Consider the following 20,056-nt stretch of genomic DNA (forward strand, 5'->3'; position numbering starts at 1 on the left):
CTTCTGACCGTCTGAATATCCAAACAAGGCTCAGAGCAGCCTCCTTGCCATTGATCAGTAAGCAGATAAAGGGCTGTCTTCTGGGGAGCACTGCTCCTGCTGTGATGGCCTAGCCCACACCTCTGGTACATCCAGGGACAGGAGGGCTGGAACTGGTTGGCACATTCAAAATCCGAAAGGAGGCAAGTGGCAGGGGCCACCTCTGGTTCTGACCTCAGCTTGTGTCACTGCGTCTCTTTCCTCCACTACCGTTCTGCTTTTCTCTTGTTGATCAAAGTCCTGGGAGTGATTACCCCTCAGCAAGCTCAGTAGTGCCCTTTGTATAGGTGGGCTCCTCCTTGAAGTTTGAGCCAGCGGGTGTTTTATGTGCAAATACGACCTTAAGAGTCCAAGTGGTTTCTGGTAACTCCTAATAAACGGTCTTGTGGGTCAGCAGAGTCAAGGATGAGGTTAGATGGGGAAGTTTGGGTTTGGGGAATTATTAAGAGCTTTTTGGCCCATTCGGTCACAGGGGTGCTCCCACAGTCACCGCTCTGTGGAGTCGCCTTCACTCTCTGGTCATTTTCACAGGCCTCGACCAGGACTTGGCCAAAGCACGCAGGTGCTGGAGCATCTGAGAAAGTCCGCCTGCGTGTTGGTCACCCATGGAGAAAGCTAAGGGGAAGTACTGGCCAGAGTCTGTTTTTCTCTCCCTCACCCCTCCCCTCCCCTTACAAGTATTGCTTTGCACTTGTCCTTGCTGCCTTGTAAATCCACACATGCTGGCGGGTCTAAGATAATTCCTCTAATTGAAAGTGAGAGGTTATCTCCTTTGCTTAGTTTAGCGTGAGTCACTGGTATGTCTGAGAAGTGAAGTCCTAGCCTGTTATTGACACTGGAAACTGCACAAAAGGAATGAATCTCTGAAGTTTAGAACACACATCGTGACTCTCACACCAGTGGCACCCTGGCTGCTCGGAGGGATGGAAAGAAAGTCAAGTCCCTAAGGTGGAGGTTATTGTGAAAATCCCAGGTTTTATTAGAGAGGTCTTTTGAGTACATAACATAGTGAACTTTAATATTATGGATTTGAAGGAAAATATTTCCTTTGTAGTAGGAAGCCTCTGTTATGTTTTGGAGGAATTTTCCAGTAAATCATCTAACAGCTGCTTTACTGTACAGGCCTTGAAATTTTATCCTTTCATTGGTTACATACTCCCTTGCTTTTGGAAACTTCACATGCTTCTCTTTACCAGTAATATTTTGTTCCCAAAATATCAGCTCCTGGGGAGGATTTAATAAAGGCTGACCCAACAAGGAATGTTTTTGAGCAAACCTTCTGGATATCTTTGGCTAAGTACCATGTCCTATTCAAGTACATCTCTATGTAAGATTATTATTAAAACCAAAAAGCCAACCTATAGAGATAATGATATTGTGACAAAATGATCAGCTTCTTGTAACAGAAAAGGATTTTGTATCTGTATGGAAACAGTGACTATAGTGGGTGCTTAGAAGTGGTATACTCTGTGTGTGTGTGTGTGTGTGTATGTGTTGGAGGAGTGGAAAGGTGTGATGGGACAGAGCCTTGGCAGAAACATGACCAGTGGAAACTCTCTTCTTCAGATTGCAGATGGAAGATTCCCTTCACCCAGGAGAGCCACTAAGTAAACCCCTCCAATGGGGATAGAAACGGATAGCTTGGTCAATGCCATGTTACTGAAATGAGTCTGTGATTCTCCAAGTTTGTTCCACATGAAGGTCACCTGGAAGGTACATGTTACAGAACAGTCATGATGTTTTGATTTCTAGAAGGGGGCTTCTGGCCAATGGGGATTGAAAAATAGAAAAAGAAAATGAGGCTAGAAACTCACCAAGCATGACTTCAGTTCCTGGGGCTGAGTTATTGTTGAAATCCTTTAAGAGAGGAAGATTCCTCACTGACAGTACGAGAAGGAAGTGGAAGGGAAGAGGGAAGAGCAAAAGGCTTTGCTCTAAGAGGCCCATCGGATGCTGGTTACAGTGTGTTATTAGGCAGAAATATAGAAGGGCAGGTGGCTTAGAGAGGAGCTGGTCCATGAAAACATCTTCAAGGAGGTTTTTTCAGTGATAAATTAGAAAGATTAAGAGCAGGAGAAAAGAAAAAAAGACTTGAAGACGGGGCACAGGAACTATCAAAACTGAAGCACAGAAAGCAAAAACTGGAGGGAAAAAAGTGGATGGAGCCTCAGGGACCCATGGAACAGGTCAAGCAATCAGTGTGTGTGTGTGTGTGTGTGTGTGTGTGTGTGTGTGTGCGCGTGTGTATGTGTATGTACACAGGGTTCACTCTTTGTGTTGTACATTCTATAACAAATGTATAATTACATATATTCACCATTATGGTATCAATTTGTTAATGTTGTAACTAGAGAAAATGTTATAAAAACAAAAATAATGATTTTATATACACTATAGTGATAAGTATTTCATAGACTGTAGTGAAAAGCTTTTGCTTAATTTCACTGAAAGTAGAATAGCTCAGAGTTCATTTCTATTTATTGCTTCTACTAATAATACCAATCTTAACCTAGAAAAATATCCTCTTTCCCTGTTAATTTATGTATGCATCCTTTGGGTCTGAGAAGACAATGAATTTCGTCAAGGTCATTCTTCTCCAAAATACAGAACAACTGGAATATTTTTGCATCTGTTCAATTTCACGCCTATAACTATGCCAGGTATCTTTGGGGGATACCAGGCCTGGGAGGGTCAGGGAATGCTGTAGAGGAAGTGATCTTTGAACTGGGACTTAAACATAGTAAAAGAGAGAATAGCATTCATGCAAACAATAATGGTTAATACATTAGAAGATGATACCATGTGAATTCTTGTTTTAAAAAAGAATAGACCATTTTAGATGTTTGAGCAAAAGCTTAATTGATATAATGCCTTTGAGTTTGGCTGGAATAAAGTTAGATAAAGAAAAATACAAAGGAAAAGTAAACACAGTCAAAATGTGTAGGATCACAATCTGAGTAGAAGTTCTATGTTGCACAATATAGAGACTGCATAGGGAAGAGAATGGTGGGAGATAAGTGTGGATTGGTAAGGAGGAGGGAGTTGAAAGATACTCTTCTGAAATAGAATTGGATGACACCAAACCCAAGATGGAGTCATTCTGCATTATTTTAGTGTTTTTTTTTTGTTTGTTTGTTTTGTTTTTTTGCGGTACGCGGGCCTCTCACTGTTGCGGCCTCTCCCATTGCAGAACGCAGGCTCCGGACGTGCAGGCCCAGTGGCCATGGCTCACGGGCCCAGCTACTCTGCGGCATGTGGGATCCTCCCAGACCGGGACACAAACCCGTGTCCCCTGCATCGGCAGGAGGACTCTCAACCACTGCACCACCAGGGAAGCCCTCGGCATCTATTTTTTAAAAACTGTCACCATTACCTGAATATTCTTTTTTTTTTTTTTACCTGAATATTCTTTAAAAAAATGCATCACCATACAACTCTTTTGAAAGTAATGCTGCTTCAGTTCTATTTATTCGTATTTGAAGGTACGTTCCTGTACTGTTTTCTTGAAGAACATGGAACCTTGTCTAGGTGCTTAGAGGAAAGGTGGGGCCCACCTAAAGCAGAGTCACACTTCAAGAGGGTCACATCACAGAGCTGCTAAGTAAAGATTTAGGATTATGACTTTCCTGTGTTACAGTTTGACACTTGGGGACGAGGTGATGCATTTCATGGGTGAGCCTTTACCCACCATGACCTTGAAGAGCATCCTAATTCCAGCTTCAGCACCCTTTCATTCTCCAGTTTGAATAATAAACAATGATAAAATTTCATTGTCTATTTCCATTCTATGTATGTAAAGTTGGAGTCATGAATGCCAACTCTTAGAGTTTTACAGGTGTCACATTACCACTCATACATCTTATGACCAATGATAAGATCTGACTAAGAGGTTTAAAAAGAAAAAAAGTGGCTTGCTGGTGAGGAAAATGTTTATCACACACTCTCTGCTGTATTTTATCTGTGAGTGATGATCATTATGTCATGGAAACAAAACTGTTCCAACTGAAAGTGAATACTCATCAAAATCATGGCAGAGGGGCTTCCCTGGTGGCGCGGTGGTTGAGAGTCCGCCTGCCGATGCAGGGGACACGGGTTCGTGCCCCAGTCCGGGAAGATCCCACGTGCCGCGGAGCGGCTGGGCCCGTGAGCCATGGCCACTGAGCCTGCACGTCCGGAGCCTGTGCTCCACAACGGGAGAGGCCACAACAGTGAGAGGCTCGCGTACCGCAAAAAAAAAAAAATCATGGCAGAGGTAGCAGAGTAAATGGCACAATGCACGTCCGGAGCCTGTGCTCCACAACGGGAGAGGCCACAACAGTGAGAGGCTCGCGTACCGCAAAAAAAAAAAAATCATGGCAGAGGTAGCAGAGTAAATGGCACAAATGTAAGGCTAATATGTTATACTTTTTGGTTCTTTCTTTTTAACAATCTATAGTTTAAAGGAAAGAGATAACTTTCAGATGTTTTCAGCAGAATGATCTAAGCTGTACCTACACAGTTACTCTGGATGAGTTCCATTGTCAAACTGCATGCCACAAAGTAAGTTGAAGGAAAACTGACATGGAAATACATCCAAATACAGCCTGCCTCATGTAGAGCACTGTGATATGTGTTAAAGTGAAGCACTACGAAATATGACATAGTAGCAATGGTGCCTTATAAGAACCTACCTGGTTGGGGAGACATATGTAAATGAAATGGTTAAGTGGGAATGCCAGGCATGAATTGCCAGGTGATTGAATCGGATCAATGTTACAGATGGTTTGAGAGATGAGTTCATTTAGGCTGAGAAGTCTCTTGGAAAAAGGAGGATTTGAACTGGACCTTTATGGGGCTGGGGAGGTGGAAATCACATTTGTGGAGGGAAAGGGGAAGTCATTCATTTCAGGGATAACAGTCCTCACTAGATTTCCAGTGCCACCCCTCCCCTCTCGCCACTCACAAACGCATATTTATGAGTGGTTGGTCACTTGGAAAGGTCCTATATCTGTCCTTGTCCTATAGAGCACAGGGCAGTACAGCTGCAATGTGGCCCAGGTCACATTCCGTACGTAACACCAACACTTGACAAATACGTCATAGCACATAATCTATGAACATGTGATTTATAGGGTTATTTTATAAAGCATTTCACATGGAAGGAAAAGAGGAAGGCCCAGGGAACTTGGAATGCGTGCTTTTTACTAGGAGCTAAGCTAGCTGCTTTTCCTTTAGTATCTGAATCAGTCTACACAACAATTCTGAAAGATTGTGATTCCGATTTAGAAAAAGAAAATAGTTCAGAAATGCAAAGTAACTTGTTTGCCTTCACCAGCCAGTAGAGACAAAGTCAGGACTTTTTTTTTTTTTTTTGAGATATAATTGTCACATAACATTGTATGAGTTTAAGTTGTACAACATAATGATTTGATATACATTGTGAAATGATCACCATAATATGTTTAGTTAACATCCACCAAAAGTCAGGATTCATACCAGCTTTGATTCCAGAAAATAGCCTCTTTTCCTACACTATACTCCTTCCCTAGGGATAGAAAAGACATTTTTCTCCCTTCAATTACCAGAAGCATTTCAGTGTTGAAGTTACAGAAAAGAGGGCTTATTAAATTAGTTACAAGGTCAAAGAAAGTATTTGGTAGGCTAAGAGCTGTTGGATCAGGCTCATATTCAACCTTTGATCAGGAAAAGAGGACACTGTACAGTGTGTTCCTTGGAAAGATTACCAAAGTAAATAAAAAGTTTTCTAGCTGCGTCGAGCAATCATGAAAATACTACATATCTATGTGATTACCTAGCAAAGTCGAAGAGCATTTTATTGGGCAAATAAAAAGCCCAGAATTAAGTCAGTGCTAATGACCTTTAAGCCACCTGAAAAACACTGAACGTGATGAAGTACAGCACATTCCCAGTGTCCACAGACATAAGGTCAAGAGTCAAAGCTTTTGACAATTTGGCTTACAATGAGCATGTTACCAGAATTCCTGGGGAGGAAACACTGATGTTTCCCCAAATAAAAATGGACTGTAATCTAAAAAAAAAAAAAAAAAAGGACTGATTTTTATATTATTGCTTCACATTGCCCAAGAGAAAAATGACTAAGACGTCACCTGACAGTATAGCATATCATAAGCATATACGAAATAGCCATTTAGTAAAACCTGGTTTAACAAAGAAAATGGGTTACTTTCCAAACATGTGTAAGTTATTTTAGAATTAGCCCATGACTAATTTCTTGATGATTGCAAGAATATCAAAATTTTAAATATTCTATGATTCTGTGGTAAAAGTAGTTGTATAGGAAAAAATGTTTCCTTAATTTGCAGGTGTATATATCTCCCTCTAGTGTTCAAAGAAACCAAGTGCAATCTTGTGTTTTTCCAGATCTGGTTGTGATTAGTCAAAGGTCAATGTGTGGTAATAAGCCAGCATCATTATTTGTTTTTATGGGAATTGGTCCATATATAGCTCAATATTTTCACAAACAAATACCACATGCATGAATTGTCAACCAAATGTCATAGGATTCTTTTGTATCTAAGATATCTGTTGTAACTCTAACTTTGTACTGCATAAACTCTCTGTTAAAGGATGACAAAGTACGTAATTTTTAAATTTCTAGTTTCCAGAAAGGGAATATGAGAGCCTTGGGGCTTGATCCTTGGACCACCTTTCTTTTTGTTTCTACTTACTCTGTCTTACTTGATTTCATCTAACCTCATGGCTTCAGTTACCGTCTGTCTACGGCTGAACTTCTAATCTGTTCCTTGACCAGAGTTATAGCCAGGGTTGTATAGCTTTCAGTCTCCTCAACATCTCACTTGGACATCTAACAGGCATCTCAAACTTAACATGTTTGAAAACCAAGTTTTTTTATTTTCTTGCACCTTCCAGCATGTGCCCCAAACCCCGCTTTGCGTTTCAGTTAAAAGTACTACCACCTACCAAGTAGCTCAGACAAAAAACCCTAACAGTCATTTTACCCTATTCTCATTCCTTACATTTAGTCCATCAGCAAGTCCTATTGGGTTTTTTCTCCAAAATAATCCCTGATTTGTCCCCTTCTCTCCATCTCCATTACTTTCCCAAGTTCAAGCCAACTGTTGTTACTCCCTGACCTACCCCAAGAGGCTCCTAACTGGCCTTTCCTGCTTCCACTCCCACTCCATTCAGTTCATAGTTTCTCCGCCCAATTAAAATAAGATCCTTCCTCACTGTGTTCCTGGCTCTTCAGGCCCTTGAATGTGCCGAGTTCATTCTCACATTGGGCTTGGCCATTTCCTGGGAAACTCATCTTTGAACGGCTGGTCCTTTTTGTCATCAAGTCTCAGCTCAGATGTTTCCTCCTCAGCAAGAATTTCCTTGACTGCCAGTCTCCATTACCCTGTTTCATTTTCTTCTTGCATTTTCATCATCTGAAATAAAAATTGATTAATATACTTATTTTTTTTTCTTGCTAGTTTTCTCTTTCTCTTTACTAGAACAAGAGCTGAGGTCTTGGCTGCCCCCTGTCTCTCCATGCCTAGAACTGTGCCTGGCCCCACAGCTGGTGTTCAAGAAATATTGTTGACTGAGCAAGATGAGGAAGATGTGGATGAGTACAGGTTCACAAAGAGAGAAAGGCATGGGCAGAGAAAAGAACACGGTGTCCTGGACTCTGCTTTAAGTTGTACACTAATTTTCTCAGCCTCATACCATGCCCCGCATCATAAAAGCTACCACACTGCCTCAAAAGGAACATGTGTAACTCACAGTCCTTCCTTTCACACATGCTACAGTTTCAAAAGCTGAAGCTAAAATAATGAGTAGTAACAAATAACAACATAAGTCGGAACTCAGCAGCATAAGCTTATATATTTTAAAAGGAAAAACAAATATCTTCCATAAAAGATTCCCATAGGCTCAGCACAAATTTGGGCATACAGTCCTTAAGGAAGCATTTGGTTCGTGTCTAATAAAATAAATTTTAGCAAACACACCCAAACCATCAAAGAAAATACACGATCATAAATGCAACTGACCTTGACACTCGGGGAACCAAAATATCAACAAGTCATTCTGTTCTCCATGTGGTCTTTCCATATTTGGTTAACTGAGGTAACCAGTTTTCTGTTCCCAGGTGGTTCTCCTAAAATGGATTTCCATATTTGTAGATAGTAAGTCCAAAGCATATAGATAACGTTACCCAAACTAAGCCCTGAGTAATTGCATGATGCAGTCTTTAAGGAGACAGATAACAGGAGACAGTAAGTGTCTTTCATAACTTGAGCAATCCAGTGATCCAACATGTCTAATCAAAAATTCATTTCTGGGACTTCCCTGGTGGCACAGTGGTTGGGAGTCCGCCCCCTGCCGATGCAGGGGACGGCGGGTTCGTGCCCCGGTCAGGGAGGATCCCACATGCCGCTCGGAAGCGGCTGGGCCCGTGAGCCATTGGCCGCTGGGCCTGCGTGTCTGGAGCCTGTGCTCCGCAACGGGAAAGGCCACAACAGTGAGAGGCCCGCGTACCGCAAAAAAAAAAAAAAAAAAAAAAAATTCATTCCTAATATATTGATTCGTTGTCAGGTTTTCTGAGCCTGCCTTAACCTCGAGTGGTGAGGACAGGGATTATATATCAGCCGCAGTATGGTTGGTGACATTAACTGACTGCTATGAGAATTGCAATGGGAATTCAACCCCTGGAGCCATATTCCTCTTGCTGACAGGGATCACAGTAACTGACAAATACAAAAGAACTGTCTTTGCCAATTTTTATAAAATTATTTTTCCTTCCATAATGCTGGCAAGGTGCACTACAGAAGACAAATTTAGAAACAGGATTCTGCAAATGAGAAATTGACCCCAAGGGGAGCTAGAAATGGAGACAATGTAGAAAGTCAGAGTACCCTGCTGCTTGTTTATTTCAATTAATGGCTTTTGAGGTTGTGGTGAGCAGAGAGCGGGACGCAGAATACTGAAGAAGGAAAGTTCGCAGATGGGGAAAGGGTGAATGGCGGACTGTTTCAGGCTCATCTCTGTCTAGACCTGTTGCTGTGACTCCTTCTGTTTCTCCGCTGGCCTGCTCATATGGACTGTACCCTTCCTGAAGCAATCCAGTTGTGCTGGGTTTCTACCAAGAGCCCTAATTTCTTCTAACACCTGGGAGCTGTTGGGACTAGTTCTTTTTGGCAGCATGTAGGGCAGTCACTAAACCAATCACCGCTTTTATCTCTCCTGGTTATTGCCAGTGGTGTGAGCCCTTAAAGGTCATTTTTTTGCTTCTCGGAGTCTTACTTTCTAGGTGCTTTTTGCTTCTCTTTGGTTGACTCAACCTTCCAGCACTCTGCTGGCTTTTCAGATCTTTTCACTGTGCCCTGGGGCTGTGAAAGCACTCTACCTCTTCCCCTCAGTCTCTGAACCTTACCCCTAGCTCCAGGTTTTGACTGAAGGTTTGTCTCTCCCTGAAGGGTCTGTTTCTATGTGGGATTTTCAATTCTTCCACATTCCAAGTTCAGGAGATGGGGTCTTCAGCATTTATTCTCTGTTTTCTAGTAAAAATTCTTACTAATTTTAGGCTCATAGCATCTTCTCTCCTTTTCTCCTGCTTCATTCATTGAGGACTTTAGCCCATGGCTGTCCTCTCCACTCCACTACTTCAGCATACACGGGAACAGCCATAGCCTTAGCAACTTAGTTCCTTGAATTTCCATGGGCAAAGTCCTTTACTTTAGTCACCCATGTCCACAGCTAGTTGTGTGCCTTGTCAACATCTGGAATTGCTCCACTTCTGAAATCACAGAGTCAATACGCTCACTCTTATCCTTTCTGCTTTAATAGTTAGAGCCTCCACGAAGACCCCACCCACCCCATTCAACAGCCCTTTCTTCCTCTACTGATTTTAGGTTCTGAGATTCTTTATTTCAATTTCACTCCTACCAGATGCCCCATTCTCTTGCTCTGTTGTTGTTGGAGGTCATCGAGAGGATGTGACTGCTGGTGGATCCACAAGGTGGACCCGGGCAATCAGAGGCTCCCCATTCCCTCCCCGGTCCTTGGAGTATACACTCCTCTGTTCTCACAGTGGGAGCTGTTTCCAGAGAGACAAACTTATAGAGCAATGTGTTGTTGAGACCATCTGGACCATATATGTGACTGAACTCCATTAATGCCTCCATAATAAACTTTGAAGATTCTGGCAGGTGGGGTGCAGAGATGTATGCATCTTGCAGGTACCCAAGACAAGTCTTGTATGTAAGTTCCCTGGCTTATTAAACCTGGCACCTGCCAATCTGAAGTGGTCTGTCTGCCTCTTTCTCTAGTCTATCTGTGAGCCACCAGTTATCCTGCTGTCATACCGGCCTGGGGAATGTGCTGTGTGTTGGTCTTCTCTGAACCTGAGCCTGGTCTGTTGAACATGTTTGGAGTGTAGATTTCTGTCACCACTAATTCAGAGGCTTCAACTTCATCTAGGCCTTTCCTAAATTTCCTTGATCACTTCTGTTCTCTCTCCTTTTCTGCCAAGTAGTCATTTCAAAACTTCTTGGTTCTGCTCAAATTTTCCTTTAACCCCTGACTCCTACCTTCCCTCTAGTTCTTAGTAGGTGATTTTGCTTTCTACATCACAGAGAAAATGATACTCAATTTTTGGAAATGCCCCCAACTACACACCAGCAAACTTCTCAACACCCACATCTCCATGCATCTTTCTTCCTCCTTTTGTGAGTGTCCCTACAGGGTGTCTCTTCATCTGGAAGTAATCCTATCTCCTTTTAACTTTTCCCTTCATCTTTATCCTCCCCCTTACTATTTGCATGTAAACATAAGCAAAACTCTCTTGTTTGAAAAATAAGGTCTTTGTATCCATGACTCCCCTCAATCCCCACTCCATCCCTCTTGTCCATAACCCATACTTTTGAAGATTTGCCTACACTGGCAGTCTCCCTCCCTTCATTCTCCAGCCTCTGGTATCTGGGCCCACATCCTCCTACCTCATTGTACTGAAATCCCTTTGCCACGTTCACCAGTGACTTCCTTATTGCTCTATCCAATGGATACTTTTGAATCTCAGTTCCGAAGCATTTGACCGTGTTGACCAAATTCTCCTTCTTGAAATATTCTTTTCTTTGGTTTCCATGGGTCTATACTCTCAGTTCCCAATTGTCTCTGGCCACTTTTCAGTTCTCCTTCCAGGGTTCCCTTCTGTCTAACTTTCAAATATTGTTTGTTTTTTATACTAGATTCTCTTCTTGTTCTACATACTCCCTGAGCCATCTCATCTATGCTTATGGATTGTATGTCACTTATATGTTAGTGAGTCTCAAATCCATGTCCTTAGCTCAGAATTTATCTTCTGAGCTTTGACTGCTATGTACAATACCTACTGGCCATATATGCACTTACATGTGTTGTAGTTATCTCACAGTCGCCATGTCCCACACTCATTGCTTTCTCTTTAAAGCCCACTCCTCTTCCTCTTTTCTCTATCTCATCATTCATACAGGTATCCAAAGCAGTAAAATGATCCCCAACCTTATTTCTCCATTTTAAACATCCACATTCTAGTGGAACCACCTCCTAAATATCTCTTGAATCTCTATTACCTCCATCACTACCCCAGTTCCAGCCACCATCATCTCTTGTGGAACTCTCATAATAGTCCCATGGTTAAGACTTTCACTGCAGGGGGCGCGGGTTTGATCCCTGGTCAGGGAACTAAGATCCTGCGTGCCATACGGCGTGGCCAAAAAAAAAAGAAAGAAAGAAGAAAAGAAACTTCTCAGTAATTAAGTTTATATAACAAATATTTCTGTCAAATCATTGTTTAATAAAGCATCATTAAAAAAATGAAATATCCTGTCATTCTTCCTCTTCCTCCTCATGATTTGGCTTTAGTTTTCCTCTTTTAAAAAAAGAATTAAAAATTTTTTAATTGTAAAATATACATAACATAAAGTTTACAGTTTTAACCATGTTTAAGTGTACAGTTCAGTGGCATTAAGTACATTCACACTGTTGGGCACCTACCACTGCCATTCATCTTTGGAATTTTTTCACCTTGCAAAAACTGAAACTCTGTACCCTTTGAAAAATAATATCTCATTCCTCCCTACCCACAACCCCTGACAACCACCGTTCTGTTTATATGAATTTGACTATGTACCTCATGTGAGTAGAGTCATACAGTATTTGTTCCTCTGTGACTAATTTTAGTTAGCATAATGCCTTTATGGTTCATCCATGGTGCAGCGTGTGTCAGAACTTCCTTTCTTTTTAAGGCTGAATAATATTCCCATTGTACCCATCAGTAATGAACTGGTTAAGAAATTGTGGAGAATCTGCCGTGGAACACTGTCCAGTGTCAAAAAGAATGAGCGCACGATATGGATCCATCTCTGAGATATACTGTGAATAGGAAAAGCACATTACGGAATAGATTGTGTAGTATGCAAACATTTATATAAATAAGATAGCTATATATGTCTATTTATGTGTGGAAATTTCTAGAGTCTACCAAAGAAAGTAGTAACACTGGTTGTCTCTGAGGAGGTGAAAAATGGATCAGGTGTGGGAGACTTATTTCTTGTAAAATTTTGTTCTATTTTGAGCGTTTTTCATACGCCTATATAACTTTAAAAAATAAATAAATACCAGTAGGCACACTATGAAAGAAATTCCCATTGTATTACCGTATTTTATTCATCCCTTCATCCTTAGGTGGGTGCTTGGGTTTCTTCTAGCTTTTGGTTGTTGCACATAATGCTGCTATAACATGGATGTACAAATATGTTTGTGTTCCTGCCTTCAGTTCTTTGGGCAAATACCAGCAATAGAATTGCTGGATCATATGGTAATTCTATTTTTAAGTTTTTAAGGACTGCAATATGTTTTCCATAAGGGCTGCACCATTTTGCATTCCTATCAGTAGTGTATGAGGGCTCCAATTTTTCCATGTCCTCATCAACACTTTTTATTGCTTCTCTTTTTAATAATAACCACTCTCGTGGATGTGAAATGGTATCTTGTGGTTTTGATTTGCATATCCCTGATGATTAGTGATGTAGAGCATCTTTCATATGCTCATAGGCCATTTGTATATCTTTTTTGGGAAAATGTCTTATTGAGTCCTTTTGCCATTTTTTAAAAATGAGATTGTTTGTTACGGTTGAGTTTTAGGAAGTCTCGATATATCCTGGATATTAATCCCTATCAGATATGTAATTTGCAAAACACTTGCTCCCATTCTGTGGGCTACCTTTTCACTGTTCTTTGATGAACAAAGGTTTTAAATTTTGATGAAGTCCAATTTGTCTATTTTTTCTTTTGTTGCTTATGCAATTGGTGTCATATCCAAGAAATCATTGCCAAATCCAATGTTACGAAGCTTTTCCCTTATGTTTTCTTCTAAAAGTTTCATAGTTTTAGCTCTTACGTTTAGGACTTAATCCATTTTTAGTTAATTTTTGTATATGGTGTTAGGCCAATTTCATTCTTTTACATGTGGATCTCCAGTTTTCCCAGCTCCATTTGTTGAAAAGACAGTTTTTAATTCTGCAGCTTTGTATTAAGTTTTGATATCAGGAATTGTGAGTCCTTCAACTTTGTTCTTTTTCAAGAGTGTTTTGCCTCTTCTAGGTCCCTTGAAATTCCCTGTGAATTTTAGGATGGGCTCTTATAATTTCTGAACAAAACACTTTTCAGTGGAGATCATTTTCCCTTTAAGTCTAAACTCCATACCATTGTTACCGAGTCCAAGCTCATACTGCTCGCAGAACAACAGGCCAATAAATAGAGAGACGAGTTGTTGGGGCAAGGAATAGTGACTTTATTTGGAAAGCCAGCAGACTGAGAAGATGGTGGACTAGTGTCCCAAAGAACGGTCTTACCTAACTTAGAATTCAGGCTTCTTTTATAGTAAAAGGGGAGGGGGTGTAGTTGGTTGTTGCCAACTTCTTGGTGTTGGAATCCTTTGTTCTTGCAGCTGTCCAGGTAGGTCAGGTCATGCTGTTCCTGTAAACCTCTGACAAGACAAATGTTATTCTCTGCTCTTCAACTTTTTATCTATGAATGGAAAAGTGTTATACCTTTAAAGGTCAGAGCCTTGAGAATGGGCTGTCCTGTATATTTCAGGCCCTAGGCAACATTCTTAACTTGTAGTGAAAACAATAGAATACTAAGGTTAAAGTAAAAGAAACAGATCCAAAATGGAGTCAGATTTGTTCTTCCCTATTACACCGTGTTTTAAAGGGTCCTTTAAGATATAGCACCTGCATGTCACCTCAGCTTCATCTCTAGATTTTCTTTAACTCCCTTTACGTAAATCAACTCTTCAAACTTTCAGAACTACTTTTAATCCTTGCATCAGCCATCCATTCTTGTCTAGGGCCTTTATATATATAATCTGCTTGCTTTCAACATTGTCCAGCCATGTCTTCTTCCTTCAGATCTCACATCACTTCCACATCTTCCAGGAGAAATTAAGTTCCTGCTTTGTGTTCTTCCTGAGGATCCTCCTTCCCATGTTGCCTGCACCGCATTTTAACTGCTTATTTGAATACTCTCTTAGCCGGTGCTGAAGGGATGGCATCTTGGTCAGGTTTGTATGCCTAGCCCTTAGCACAGCACCCTTCATGCAGTAGACCATCCGGGAATGTTGGTTTAAATGAATTCTTGAAGTTTCTTTTTCCGGTATTCTTCTAAAGGATAGTTTTGTAGTGTGTGGGAAAAGTCAAGAAAAGAACGTGAGTTGGAAACCCACGGAAAATAGAAGAAAGGTGCTTACTGGTTCCAAGCTCTGCATGCTTTGTTCTCCTAATTCCACTTGCCCCCATAAGCTGTGAAATCTGCAATCATTTCATTCCACTAGTCCTCTGAGACCTCCTAGGCACAGATAAAGTTAAATAGGAAAATAGGAGTTAAGGCAGGGACCCGCAGCACCCAGCTAAGTTAGGAGGGTGCAAAAGTGACCGGTCAGTAATCCAAGGGTATTTACTCCTCGAGGCAGAAGGAAGAGCACCCACCGCCTTCAGCTATTTACTCGCCCGCTGCTAACGCACCACGCGGGCTCAGGCGCCACCCAGCGCCCTGGAAAGTGCCTCCCGCGGGAGTGCACTGCCAGTTCCCGGGCGCTGTCCCAGGAGCAACAGATGACCGGAAATGGAACCTGCGCGGGCCTGTTGCTTAGCAACGAACGCAGCCGGGAAGCTAGACAGCCCCGGCGCTGAGGGAGCATAGACTGCCTTGTCCCCGGGCGCCGCATCTCTCGTCCGAGCGGTTCCTCGGGGCTCCGGGCAGGAGCGATCCAGGGGCCACCGGGTGCCACCAGCGCGTCCTCACAGCCATGAGCAGCCGGCAGGTGAGAGGTTGGCTCCTCGCCAGGCTCGTCCGGCTGCGAAACTTCCCTTGTATTTCAAAAGTGATGGAAGCCTAGGTCTTCCGGACTCCGCAGTTGTGGCCTCGCGGGGTATAGCTTCTTTCATCCCACTTATGATCTGGGATACTGAGCGTTTTCGGTGAAAACTTTTGTATGTTCTCTTCCCAACCGTTCGTACTTGGTGTTGTCATAACAACCAAACACAGTGGAGCAGAGCGCCTGCAGTTTAAATTACAGCCCTAGAGTGTCCCCAGTGTGCTAACGGTGGCTGTGTTTGTCTGGGGGGAAGCTCGGTGGGGAGTTGCCTTGGATTTGGGCTCTAGGGTTGGAATATAAGCCCCTTCCTAGCGGTGCGACCTTGGGCAAATCACTTGGTTTTTCTAAACCTTCTCTCTCTTTTATGCAAAGGGGAGGAATCAGAACAAATTTTCCTCCTTTCTAAGGTTATTACAAAGTTGAAACAAGATGCCATGCCATACCATACCACACATGAAAGGGTTTGGTAAGTGGCGAGTGGAATTTCTTCTTAGGAAAACATCCCCATGGCATGTAACAAAAGATGCATATGAAACCGTGGGGAATCATCATTAGTCAAATCCATTTCACTGGCCTCCACTAATCAAGTTTGCTTTTAATTGTTGCTACAAAAGACTTGCAGGTCCTCCACTCCACATGGAGCCTAAACAATAAGATGTTTGCCGGAGTTGTTTTGCAGGAGCTTGGAGTCAGCTGTGTCTCTGGGGCTGAGCTAGTTAAGGTTGCATAGGCTCCCTGACCCTCCAACTGGGCATATGCAAGTATGGCTTGGTGACCTTTTGGCATCAGAGGGCTGAAAACTCCACCCTCAGATCCTGTTAAGCGCCTGCATTTTTGAAACTAGAGGCCTGTAGCTTAGTTACACCTGAGCAGAGGGGTGAGTACCACGCCTACCACACCTTTTTCCAATCACCTTTCCCCACGCTCCCCACGCTCCCCACGCTCCCCACGCTCCCCACGCTCCCCACGCTCCCCACGCTTCTCACGCTCCCTACGCCTCAGACGGCCTTGCTGCGTTACTCCTTATCCCATAAGTACCCCAGCCCCTTGGCTTCCGGGAGCCAGATTTGAGATTTGTTCGTCTGTCTTTGCCTTGGCTGCCTTGTGAATAAGCCCTGTCTTCGCTGCAAACCTCGGATGTCTCAGCGTTTTGGCTTGCTGTTTTTCTGACAAAGGGAACCGGTAACATATGTTGCAGTAGATACTTTTTAGAACTCTTTATTGAATTTAAGGGTAACTGTAAACAAAAGGAATGAACAGTGGTCAACCTTTTAAATGCCAGAACAGAATGGGAAGACGTTAAGTGTGGGCATTATTCTGGGCTAGCTAGAAAACAACTCTAACTCTCTAGATTTGTATGGAAAAGGCCCCCTAAGCATCCTGGTACTGAATGGAAAACAGTTGCTTTTAAGCCTGTAGATTTTGCTTAGCTTCTTGGTTTGACACTAAACTATAATCTTTTCTTTTTCAAGCTTCATAATTTCTTTGGTAGTGTTAGAGTTTACTGTGGGAAGATTAAAAGTAACACTGAGTTGTAGATTACTAACTGAAAATGTCAAAACCCTAATTCATTAATTAATCAAAAATAACTTATTTTCTTGATGCCCACATCAGTCTTTGACCTGCTTTTGAATCATGTGCTGTGGTGTTGAAATTTAAAATATGCCTTTACCATATTTGCAGTGGTATTTCTGAATAGCTGTTGTTTCACAAAGCCCAAATTGACCAATTTATAACTGAAAAGCATCCACTAAAAACCTATCGACAGTCAAGTTTTAAGTTTCACTTTATCTTAATAAAAGTGATGTTTGGAAATTACACGCCCCCACCCCAAAGGAACCTCTGTTACTAAAAAGGCAGTGGGATCTTGAAAGAATGGGCATGAGCCCATCTAGGACTATTTACATTTTCTACATACTATTTTTAAACAGTAGAGGTCTCTCTCTGGCTGCTTTTGTTGACTTGTACTTTTAAAACTCTTGATACTTTCATTTATGCTAATTTTGAGTGTAGTTTTCCTTTTGAAAGGGTGAAAGTTTTTATATTTTAACCTGAAACAAACAGAATGGATTAAACTTTTGGAAATAACATTTTGATGTGACATTTACTTACGTGTTCATTTAGTTTGAAAAAGTAAGCAGGTGGTAAAATCATATTTGCTGAAGGAGATTTTAATATATTCATCTCAATAGTGGAAGGTTTAGAGTGACATGGCATTTTTCAGGAATAGCAATTTGAACTCTTAAATTAGGTATTTAAAAGAAAAATCTCTTGGAACTGCTTCTTTCATTTTTAAAATTAGTTAAAACATAAGGCTTTTTGAGTTTCAGTTGAAGAACTTTCAGAGGTTTACAAATACAGATATCCAAAGAGCACGAAGCTCCCCACAAAATCCACTACAGATTGTGGGCAGAGAAGAGGGAAAAGCTGTCAGCTTATCTCTACCTTAGCGCATTTTCTAGTTGTTAAATTAAGTAGTTTTGCATTTATATGATGCTCATTCTGTTTTCCTTCATCCTGTCTCCTTGATGTTATTGCTTAAAAAGGAGATCAGAGTGAAAACAGTTGGGTATGAGGCCAACAGCATGGTGATAATTTTAACAACCATAACTCAGAACATATGATGACTATATTTAAATCAACCCTATTAAATTTTGAGAGTTGGTTGTTGATTTAATCAGACAACTTCAGGATTATTGTTGATTTTAACCAGATACATTCATAGACTCTGGTCATTTCATCAGAACAGTTAAATTTGGATTATACCAGGTTTCAAATATCCCTTCTGATAGACAAGTAGTTGAAAATCAGTGAAATAAAAACTAAGTGCCAAGCCAGAGTATTCAAGGAAGACCTTGACTCTTTAGCAATTTTAATTCTGGTAATGTAAAATTATATTAGTCAGGATCCCAACAGAAAACAGATGGCATGCTTAAAAGGATTAAATTGAAGAAAACTTATGAAAAGACCATTTGGAGAGGTGTGGGCAAGGTTAAGAGAAGAAACCAACAGGGATGAGGATGCACCTAAGGATTAATAACAGGAAGTCGCTGCCATTCCTAGGCCTGATGGGTCAAGGAAATTGAACCCCGTTCTCAGAACTTGGTGAGAGCTGGAGGCTTGGAATGGTAGCTTCCTGACGGGAGCTGAGCTCTGGAAGAATTTAGCCACTATCAGAACTATGGGAAACAGGGAGACTACGAGAGAAATATCCAAAACTCTCTCCCTTCATCCTGTCTAGTCTCCTACAGGTGCCTCTCATTGCTTAATCCCCAGCAGAAGCCAGAGGGCTGGGAGGCCAGGTGCTGCCTGTCTACAGAAGTCAGCCTTCTAGGCACAGAGCAGGAAGGAAAACATGGAGACTGGATTGGGGCAAACAAAGAATAACCATCACAGAAATTATTATATGTAGATGCAGCCTTCATGGACATTTCCCTGTTTACAAATTAGTTGGGATTAAAAGTTGGTAAGTCAGTTGTTCAGATCCTGTAATGCATTTTTCACTCAAAATTCTTTATACCTAAGAATAAGTCTAACAAAAGATGTGTACAGGGCTTCCCTGGTGGCGCAGTGGTTGAGAGTCCGCCTGCCAATGCAGGGGACACGGATTCGTGCCCTGGTCCGGGAAGATCCCACGTGCTGCGGAGCGGCTAGGCCCGTGAGCCATGGCCGCTGAGCCTGCGTGTCCGGAGCCTGTGCTCCGCAATGGGGGAGGCCACAACAGTGAGAGGCCCACGTACTGCAAAAAAAATAAATAAATAAAAGATGTGTACACCCTTATGAAGAATATTACAAAAAGTTTTTGAAGGATACGCTCCAAGGATGTGAATAAAGAAATATATTGTATTCATGAAGAAGTCAATATCATAACAATATCAATTTCCTCCAGATTATTCTAGGCATTCAGTGTGTTTCTGTCAAAATCCCCCAAAGTTTCATGCAATGTGGATCCTAAAATTCACGTGGTAGAGAAAAGGTCAAGATTGCACATAATAATTTTTAAGAATACTAAGGTGGAGAGAATTGCCTTACAGATTTCAAGACCTATTGTGAAGTCATAGTAATTTAGACAATGTCATACAATTTGTTTACAGATAGACAAATATACCAATGGAATTAAAGGGACAAAAGAGATATTTACATACTCACATGTGTAATATATGTGTATTATATACACACTGTATAGTATATATGTGTGTGTGAAATAAAATTGTGTGTATACTAAAACATATGACCAAAGATGTTTATTGGAACATCTTTTGTAAGAGAGGAACATTGGAAATAAGCTAAATGTTAATTTACAGGAGAATGGAATGGATGAATCACATCATATTCATACATTAGAGTACTATACAGCTGTGAAAATCAGGAAAGTATCAACGTGGGAAGTGAGAAAACCATCTTGCTTGCATGCTGAAGAGTTTGAAAGAAAGTCTCCTATGATGTAAGGGAAACTTTCTGGAAAGCTGCCCTTAGGGATGCAACCCTGCTGGAGGGTGTCTGTCACTGGGTCAGCCACACACCACAGGCTGGGAAGGTGCCCACAGGCAAGGATGCTGACTGCTGGCAGCCACACCATGGAAGCAATGACAAAAAGCCCTGGAACCAGGAAGAGAGTCCCTTCCTCTCACAGTG

The 20,056-nt window shown here is 41.6% G+C and overlaps 1 protein-coding gene across 1 annotated transcript in view; it reads left to right on the plus strand.

The window, feature by feature from the left end:
- The window catches only part of DNAH7 (dynein axonemal heavy chain 7), a 306,947-nt gene that overhangs the window by 34,770 nt on the left and 252,121 nt on the right, over positions 1–20,056 (plus strand). Inside the window, 1 exon segment of the mRNA XM_032637818.1 lies at positions 1,606–1,752. Coding sequence (XP_032493709.1) covers positions 1,735–1,752 — 18 coding nt within the window. The 5' untranslated portion in view covers positions 1,606–1,734.

This window comes from Phocoena sinus, chromosome 7 (genome assembly GCF_008692025.1).
Source record: "Phocoena sinus isolate mPhoSin1 chromosome 7, mPhoSin1.pri, whole genome shotgun sequence".
In the NCBI taxonomy this organism is placed as follows: domain Eukaryota; kingdom Metazoa; phylum Chordata; class Mammalia; order Artiodactyla; family Phocoenidae; genus Phocoena; species Phocoena sinus.